The sequence below is a fragment of the Berghia stephanieae genome, chromosome 1 (genome assembly GCF_034508935.2).
Source record: "Berghia stephanieae isolate SIO BIC M18660-M18661 chromosome 1, UCSD_Bste_1.3, whole genome shotgun sequence".
Lineage (NCBI taxonomy): Eukaryota > Metazoa > Mollusca > Gastropoda > Nudibranchia > Aeolidiidae > Berghia > Berghia stephanieae.
The window spans coordinates 18,109,906-18,119,905 of NC_088360.1; the positions used below are offsets into that span (position 1 = coordinate 18,109,906).

A 10,000-nucleotide genomic window follows, 5' to 3' on the forward strand; every position below is an offset into this window, starting at 1 on the left:
TAATATTATTTAATAAGTTTATTCGAAATGAGCTAATCAGTCTGTAGCCGAAAAATGATGAAGAGCTTGTACTTTTAATGATGCAATATCAAATATGAAGCGGCTTGTATTGTTATAATACATATACTGGGGAAAAGCTAAAAGTAGCTGCGAGTGTTGGTTGCATACATAGATATACACCTTGTATTGAGGAGTCGGAGTCGGTCTCAAGGCTGGAGTCGGAGTCGGAGTCGGTTTAAAAATAACCGACTCCGCCAGCCCTGTGTCTCCAAGGACTCAACTATGCGCCGAGCGCGAGGCTCGAACCCTGGACCTTCCGATCCGAAAGCGAGTGTCATACCACTAGACTACATAGATATTGAGGATTTCTCTTAAAATTTTTCATTCGGTCTAGCTATTATTTTATCACATTTAAACTTCCAAATTCACACAAATCTAGGGAAATTCTTGTGCCATTTGATGCTTAAAATATTATTTATCTCAAAAAGTAGAAAAATCGACTTAACGAGTTTTGGAAAACTATTATTGCCACCACTTCGATAACTAACACCACCACTTATTGCATTTTGTAGTTTATAAATTTTGTTTGTTTGCTACTACAGAAAATGGTATAGTCTCCCACTCCATGCCCTTATGTACGGAGAGACTACGTTCACCAAATTCCTTTGCGGAGGCAATGAAGACGTGACTTACTTTTGTTCAGGACTGACTTCCTTGCTGTCCTTTCTGTACATGAAAAAATATACAATCCCCACAATAATTGGGTAAATGAGGCAAAATACAGATGACACGGCAATGCTGTATTCACACACTTCTTGCTCTCCAAAACTTATATGGAAATACGGTGTGACACTGGTGTTAGAATCCACGTATTCTATATCTGAATAGAGTATACACCTTGAACAATGGTCATCTTTGAAACGAATCTGTTCATGGGGAAGAGATAGAGAGAAAGGAGGGGGGGGGGAGGATAAGACGATTTTTTAAGGCGTAAAAAAATAATTAAAAATAACCTCAGTCGCGTCTCTCTAATGCGGAACTTCACAATCCTGATGTCTCCATTATCCGGACAAGTCGCCTAGGGACGAATTTTTTCTTCGTTATTTTTGTGCCCCGTAATTCTTGTTTCCGGATCCGAACACTTATTTTCAGTCAGCCACTCAATCCTGTCCGGGCCTGCTGGTACTTGAGGCGATGCAAGAGATCTCCACCTGGTCCTGTCAGCAGCTATTCTTGGGGCCATCTCGAGGGACAGACCTCACTGTTTTAGGTCCCCTCTCCATCGTACGTCTCAAAGTCTCCTTGGAGCGGCCTCGCTTCTTTTTTCCTTGGTGTGTCCATCGCAGGGCCTCCCTTGTAAATGTTTCATCAGGTCTGTGACAGACGTGTGCCCTTACCAAAGCCATCTTCTCCTTTTAATGAGACTCTCCAAAGACTTCACCTTTGCTCTAGCTCTCAGGTTCTCATTTGACATTGTATTTGGCCAGAATATCTTGAAGATTCGTCGTAAACATTTGTTTTGGAATACTTCAAGTTTCTGGATGATACTCTTTGAGATCTTCCAACATTCTGATCCATAGAGCAAAACGCTCACGTCATTACTCTTTAAAATCTTGATTTTAGTGCTGGAATATAATCTTAATCAAATTTTGGGAACAAGAAATTACAATAGAGAGGATTTATGACTCTATAATCCGAACATCACACTGACCGATGCCGTGTTCGGAACGGATTGGAGAAACGTGACTGTATATAAATTTAGATTATAAATCATTGGAGTAAAATATAAAGGTAATCATTATCACCATCATCATCATCATCATCATCATCATCATCATCATCATCATCATCATCATCATCAGGATCATCATCATCATCATTATCACCAGCATCATCATCGCCACCACCGCACCATCATCATAATAATCATCATCAGCAACAGTATCTTCGTTGTTATCCGCTTTATTATCATTATCTACAAACACATATCCTATAATATCTTACCCGTAGATCACCAAGTGGAACAATAACAAAAAAACTGAAGAAGGTTATCATGGCGTACAAGATACCCCTTTGAATATAGAAGTCCTTCAGTAACTCAAGGATCGGCTTCATCTTGACTATTCGTTATTACTATGCCTTTATCAGGACTCCTTGAGAAGAAAAATCACAGTTATCTTAGTATAGTAAGTGGCCAGTCACATCAGTTCCATATCCTCAGAAGACAAAGGCGTTTGTTGTTGATGTACATGATGATGACACTAGAATCCTTTCCAGGAAATACTACAGGATGACACTAGAATCCTTTCCAGGAAATACTGCAGGATGACACTAGAACCCTTTCCAGGAAATACTACAGGATGACACTAGAATCCTTTCCAGGAAATACTACAGGATGACACTAGAATCCTTTCCAGGAAATACTACAGGATGACACTAGAATCCTTTCCAGGAAATACTGCAGGATGACACTAGAGTCCTTTCCAGGAAATACTACAGGATGACTAGAGTAGACGAGGATTCCTGTTTATTTAAACGTACTCCACCACAATCATTTGGGGAACTCTGTGATTTTAAAAAAGAGAGAGAGAAGAAAAAGAAATAGAGAAATTCATAATGGGAAATTGACATCAATATTAAATTTAACCCTCTCATTACCAACCATAGGAAAATCGTCACATTCGTTACGATACAACCAGCAATCTTATCATTCTGATTTCTTTTACACATCACAAAATTTTAAGAAAATTTGTTGTTATAGTTATAGTTATAAAAACTTGACACTGTGTTGTAGATAGAGCTCATATTGCTAAACAATATTGTGTATATCTAGAACGTACTTGTTGGTTTTCTGTTTGAGTAAGACAATTCTGTTTTTGTGTTGGGTGGGCTTGACGTTTTGGGGGAAACTCTGAAAATGGCTGGTCTGGAGAGAGTTAAGAAATGGAGATTTTATTAAAAATAGTCCTTCAGAGTCATAAGGCCCATAGAGTCGGAGTTAATCCCGGTTTTCGATAGTTTTCACACGGATATAGTAATTGTTGCTTCCTATCCTTTTGATAGGACGTTAGCAACTTTCAGGTGTGATAACCCAAATTGTTTTGGTCTCATTGTTGTAATGTAAATACTCTCTACTCTCAATCTCAAACCAACAATATCAAAACGAGCCCATAATTAATTGCGTCCGGTTATCAGACCTGCAAATATGTTTAGGTAGGACGTTAGTCAATTGCAAAGTACATACTTAACGTTAGAATAAACATCCCAGCTAAACCATCATATATATATATATATATATATATATATATATATATATAATTATATATATATATATATATATATATATATATTATCATATATCATATACTGATTAAGAGTACTATAGTTAAAGGTTCAACTAGTACAGTATGATACGCAAGAAATGGAATATTCCGCTATCTTCAAGTAGTCTTTATAAATGTAATGTTAATGTGTTTAGTAGGTATGTAAGTATCTAAACACTGTGGTATAAGAATTGTAAAAAAGCAAATGGTTTTTGATGTTTTAGTTTTTGTTTACTAATGATCACTGGATCGATATTATTATTATTATTATTATTATTATTATTATTATTATTATTATTATTATTATTATTATTATTATTATTATTATTATTATTATTATTATTATTATTATTATTATGATCATCGTCGTCGTCGTCGTCGTCGTCGGCATCATCATCATCATCATCATCATCATCATCATCATCATCATCATCATTATTATTATTATTTGTATTATTATCATTCTTCTTCTTCTTCTTCTTCTTCTTCTTCTTCTTATTATTATTATTATATTATTATTATTATTATTATTATTATTATTATTATTATTATTATTATTATTATTATTATTATTATTATTATTATTCACAATTCTTCAAGGAGAATTGGATAATGAAAGAACAGGAGATTGTGGTGGTGGAGGGGGAATAAGGAGGAGGAGGAGGAAGAGGAGGAGGAGGAGCTGGAGGAGGTGGAGGAGCTGGAGGAGGAGGAGGAGGAGCTGGAGGAGGAAGAGGAGAAGGAGAATGAAACAAAAAGAGGCAATCATGGACAAGTATATTAATAGAGGAAAATAAGAGGGAAATGATCTCACTTCATTTCCCCGCTTTGAATGATAATAATATGAGATGTGCTTTACACGAGTTTGATCCCCGCAATATCCATTTGGTTATAAAATATTCTATTCTAGGGCAAGATTATCTAATCCCTAATTTGTTCACTAGACAACAATGAATGTTTCCAATTGACATCAGTCTTTTTACTTGTTTTTTTTTTTTTTTTTTTTTTTGGGGGGGGGGGGGGGTTTATTGTTGATTTTCGTTGACGTTGTTTGTTTTGTTTTGTTCTTGTTTTTTTTTTAATTTTTTTTTTTGTGGTGTTGTTTTTTATTGTTGTATTTTTGTTTGTTTTTACAATTTTGTTTTCTTTGTTTTTGTTTTTGTTTTTGTTTTTTTTTCTTTTTATATGTTTTGTTTTGTTTTGTTTTGTTTTGTTTTTTTGTTTTTTTTTTGTGTGTGTTTTGTTGTTGTTTTGTTGTTGTTGTTGTTTTGTTGTTGTTGTTTTGTTGTTGTTGTTGTTGTTTTGTTGATCAAGGAAACATGAAATGTCAAGGCACGGGAAGAAAATGATGTACACAATTTAACAGCGCCATCCCCCCCCCCTACCCCCTCCCCACTCCCCACGAAATAGTCTCCGCCCCCATGGTCCGTATACTGCTCTTCTTTCACAATAATTGTGTTTTTCATATAAAAACGATTCCTTTATTGTAGTAATTTAGTTTTGAGAGTGTAGCAGCAGTGATGGACTGTGTGACAACAATGGCCCATGATAGCAGGGTGGAGAAGAGTTTCCTTTGTTGGAATTTAGACCACACAAACAAGGTGACCGCCTCTCACACGGTAGAGTCTGCTTTCCAGTGACATTCAAAAGACCAAATTACTGCCTATTGTAGGAAAAATTGCTGGAAAATAAAAAGATCTGTTGCTGAATTTCTGCTACATCCCATCCGCCTTACAAGCTCCATTCCGCCTCCTCCTTTACAATTTTATCAACCCCCCCCCCCCCCACCTCTTCCCTATCCCCAAGATATTATATAGTATTATATATATATATATATATATATATATATATATATATATTATATATATATATATATATATATATATATATATATATATATAACTTTAAGACAATTTAATCTCTGAATGTGTTGTGTCATTCGAGATCAGTGATGTACGACGTGCACCTGTTTACAGGTGTGATAATATTATGGGCTTGTTTTAACAAAGGGAATAAGATTAGCGGAAGAGTAGCGTCTCTTGATTGGACGTCACCCATAGTCTGTGACGTCACCGGCGGAAAAGTTATTAGAGAGAGAACGTCATGTTGGTTGTGCGCCACAGACTATGGGTGACGTCCAATCAAGGGACGCTACTCTTCCGCTAATCTCATTCCCTATTGTTGTAATGGACAATAAATAGGCCTACATGCCGGTGCTATACAATTTATACAAAATGTCCGAACAAAAAATTGCAAATTAATCTATAGGTAGTCTAGTAAGCACCGAGGTGGACAGAGCACTAAAAAAAAACAACCTATCACCATCATCATCATCACCATCATCATCATCATCATCATCATCATCATCATTATTATTATAATAATAATAATAATAATTATTATTATTATTATTATTATTATTATTATTATTATTATTATTATTATTATATTATTATTATTATTATTATTATTATTATTATTATATTGATATATCTGTCGGTAGATCTACTAACAATTTCATTCACATTTATTTGTCTATCTATATATTTGTCTATCTATCCATCCCTCTCTATCTATCTATCTATCTATCTATCTATCTATCTATCTATCTATCTATCCTATCTATTTATTTATCTATCTATCTATCTATCTATTTGTCCATCTATCTATCTATCTATCTATCTATCTATCTATCTATCTATATCTATCTATCTATCTAACCAACTAACTAGCTAGTCACCTATCTATTTATCTATCTATTTATCTACCTATCTATCAATCTACATATCTATTTATCCATCCATCTAGCTTTTAATCATTCAAACTATAATTTCTATATACCTATTTTTCATTTTAAAAATGTACCAATCAACACTCCCCTTATATATTTGCCATCCTTTATTCGCGTCCCGAGTTCTACAAACACACCACCAAAGAAAAACGATCATCGGCCATTCATGCCCATGTCCTATCAAATACATTTTCTAATCAAACCATTGAAGCAAGACGGATTCAATAAATACGGCCCCTGTTAGCATCTGGGACGAGTAAATACTTACGTTTGCTTGAATAATACGATCAGATGTATGCAGATTTGATGGTGGCCAAACTCTCTCTCTCTCTCTCTCTCTCTCTCTCTCTCTCTCTCTCTCTTTCTTTCTCTCTCTTTCTCTCTCTCTTTCTCTCTCTCTTTCTCTCTCTCTCTCTCTCTCTCTCTCTTTCTCTCTTTCTCTCTCTCTCTCGCTCTCTCTCGCTCTCTCTCTCTCTCTCTCTCTCTCTCTCTCTCTCTCTCTCTCTCTCTCTCTCTCTGAGCATTTTAAACCTTTAAATAACGCGATAATATCCGTTAAACGTGCTCAAAGCGGTTTACAAGGGATCCTTAGCAAACAGCAACACTTACCGTGTAGGACGTGACCTGACGACTGTTAAACGACATTGTACTTTATTTTTCTTCAGACCGACACATGCTGTTAACGGCTAGGTATTCATTTTACACTCGGGTACGGTGAGACAAATGTGAGTAAAAAGCCTTTTCCAAAAATTCAAGTATGCACCACTCAGAGCGGGACAGGAACTATTGACGACCCAGTCCGAAAGCAAGTGTCAAACCACATGACCACATTCACCGCACATCCTCTCCATCCTCCCTCTTCAATAAATCTTTTATAAGCTGAGTTTGATCTTATTCTAACCTCGCTAGGACCTAGAGTTGAGAGACTATTTTGCCAAGATGAGGGTCATTTAAATCGATCGATATGTGAAGGACGAGTTTTCTGGTCAAAATTTTTGAATACGTGTTTTTCCAGAGCACGACAGTTAACTAGTTAGAAATAATAAATTATAAATAAATTCCCCAAGGGGAAATTTGTCTTTAGGATCTATTCCAAGGGAAGACTGGAAAACCCAGGTGTCAGCCGCAGTACAGCGCCGCAAAGTGAGATAGGACGAGGTGAGAGGTGACTTGCTCAAGGTCACACAACGAGGCAGGTAGTCGAACTCGGTACCTTTTGGATACGAGCAAAGACCGTACCGCTGAGCCGTGCTGCCAACTATGCAGCATATTAATTTATTTATCTCAGACTTAAAATTCAGTTTTCAGTGTATAATAATAAAATAATAATAATGCGTATTTTCTTTCCACCAAAAGTGCTCGGAAGCGCTTATACATATATGTGACCCACCGCCTCTAAACGGTATTATGTCGGGGTGACTTGGGTGCAAAAAAAATTGAATTTATTGACAAAAACATTAAACTTGGTTTTGTTCCGATTTGATATGTTAGAGAATGAGGACAATTTCTCACAATGCAAAAGCTCAGAAATTTGTATTTACTATCACTTTAATTCTAAAGTCACTTTTCGGGGTCCAATTCATCCCGACATAATACCGTTTCGATACGAAGGATCACATATATGCACATGCGATCATATATATATATATATATATATATATATATATATATATATATATATATATATATATATATCATTCAATAAAATCACTCAAAGAAAACTGAAAGGAAGTACTCATGTCTTCAAAGAGGATTTAAAGGAGGACAGAGAATTACGATGTCCGGTGTCTGCTGAAAGAGCTTTCCACACAGAAGAGCAGAATGTGCGAGTAGTAGTAGCAGTGAAAAAATCGACTTAGGAATCAAACGGTTCAAGTACAGGGAAATAGATGAGTGTATCTAGTTCACTCTCACATATTACCCTAGTGAGATGATGGGTGATAGATGAATTACATGTTATGGGAGAACATTATTTTTGCCGTGCGAGGGAAGCGGGTTAAAATAAATAAATAAAATGAAATTCCCTTTATTCATCCCATAGGGTAAATTTGTCTCCAGGGTCTATTCCAAGGGAGAACTGGAATAACCCAGGCGTTAGCCGCAATGCAGCGCCGCAAATTATGCTAGGGTGAGGCGACTTGCGCAGCGGCGGGTGATCGAACTCGGTACCTTTCGGGTACGAAGAAAAGAACGTACCGCTGAGCCACGCTGCCTCTGACAATACTAATTATTGTGGTCAATTGCGTTCTCAGAATATAATCATTGGTGAATGATGCGTTGCTTAGCAACCAGTAACTCGAGTTCCATGATTGAATACGAAATCAATAAAAGGGTAAATTATAAATGACCAAACTGGTAGATAAGTAAAGTAAAGACTCACGAGTGATCCCGTGGTATAGAGGTAGATCACTCGCCCTTGGATTGGAAATTCCTGGGTTCAAATCCTGGTTTGAGACGCGTTATATTGATTTATTTTCCTTTGATCTCAGTTTTCTTGACTCGATGAGATCCCATAAAATCCTACCGATCATTAAAGAGACTTTAAAACAGAGGTCAATCCCTTTAAGCAGCCTACACAAACTATAAACTTAAAACATTGAAAGAAAAAGTAAGAAGAAAAGAAAGGCAAAGGAATTAACTCACTCAACCCTAAAGAGTTTTGCTACTTTTCGAAATTGAAAAAAAAAAAATGTAGCTATTAAAAAATGAGCATATGCATAGATAGTTTTATTCAACTATCATTAACATGCAAAAACTAAAACATTAGCTTTGATAATACGCCTATAATTTGTCACATAAATATGTAATAAATAGGCATGGGGTAAAAGTAACCCGGGTAAACTACGGATATAGTCGGTGTTAGGGTTGAGTGAGTTAACGAAGCGCCTTCGTTTTTGCATAAAATTTATTTCAAAAAAGCGTTTTTCAATTTTAAGGGAGAATAACCATCCAAACCTTTCGCACCGGTACGAAATCAAAACAGATCAATACCTACAGTAACGAATGAGAAATCCAAAGGTTTGTCAGTCACTGTCACTTGGCTTCTTCACATAAATATTCATTTATCCAACAACGTACAACATCAACAGCAAAATGCACTAACGATCCCGTTGTCTCAGGTTGTCTCAAACTAAGCCCTTATTTACAATACAAGACTCCCGCACTTCTCAGGTATACAAGTAATCTCGGGATAAAACATGGAAAATGACAACAATTCGCTTGACATCCTTTCATCATACGGCGCGTCCTATCAAAAACCCGCATCCCTGCTCAGGCTGCATTCCATCGCTGGCCTACTACTATCACTATCACCTACGAAAACAGGGAGGGAGTAGCGGTGGTCACACCTGATGACAACAGCAGGCTGTAGGACTGACTGACTACCTTGGGGGTTTTAAAGCTTCCTTCTTAACCCTTTCGCGGTTAGATAGAATTTTTATCAAATAATAATAATAATAATAATAATAATAATAATAATAATAATAATAATAATAATAATAATAATAATAATAATAATGATAATAATGATAATAATAATATTAATAATAATAATAATAATAATAATAATAATAATAATAATAATAATAATAACAGCAACAAGATGATGATGATGATGATGATGATGATGATGATGATGATGATGATGATGATGATGATGATGATGATGATGATGATAATAGTGGTGGTGATTGTGGTAGTAGTAGTATTAGTAGTAGTAGTAGTAGTAGTAGTAGTAGTAGTAGTAGTAGTAGTAGTAGTAGAATTAGTAGTAGTAGTAGTAGTAGTAGTAGTAGTAGTTGTTGTTGTTGTTGTTGTTGTTGTTGTTGTTGTTGTTGTTGTACCTTTTGTTTATCTGGTCATGACTGCAGATCTCAGTTTTCAGCAA

The 10,000-nt window shown here is 35.7% G+C and overlaps 1 protein-coding gene across 7 annotated transcripts in view; it reads right to left on the minus strand.

Annotated features, from left to right (window-relative positions):
* LOC144969388 (transmembrane protein 179-like) overlaps positions 1-10,000 on the minus strand; it is a 45,372-nt gene that overhangs the window by 12,590 nt on the left and 22,782 nt on the right. For 3 of the 7 annotated variants that reach the window (XM_078908509.1, XM_078908499.1, XM_078908503.1), the window contains 3 exons: positions 2,841-2,926; positions 2,005-2,565; positions 694-926 (listed from right to left, as the gene is read on the minus strand). In XM_078908509.1, the coding sequence (XP_078764635.1) occupies positions 694-926; positions 2,005-2,115 (344 nt within the window). In that variant the 5' untranslated portion in view covers positions 2,116-2,565; positions 2,841-2,926. Of the gene's footprint in view, positions 1-693; positions 927-2,004; positions 2,566-2,840; positions 2,927-9,109; positions 9,354-10,000 lie in introns of those variants that run through there. The other 4 variants (XM_078908511.1, XM_078908520.1, XM_078908513.1 and 1 more) reach the window with 3 other exon arrangements.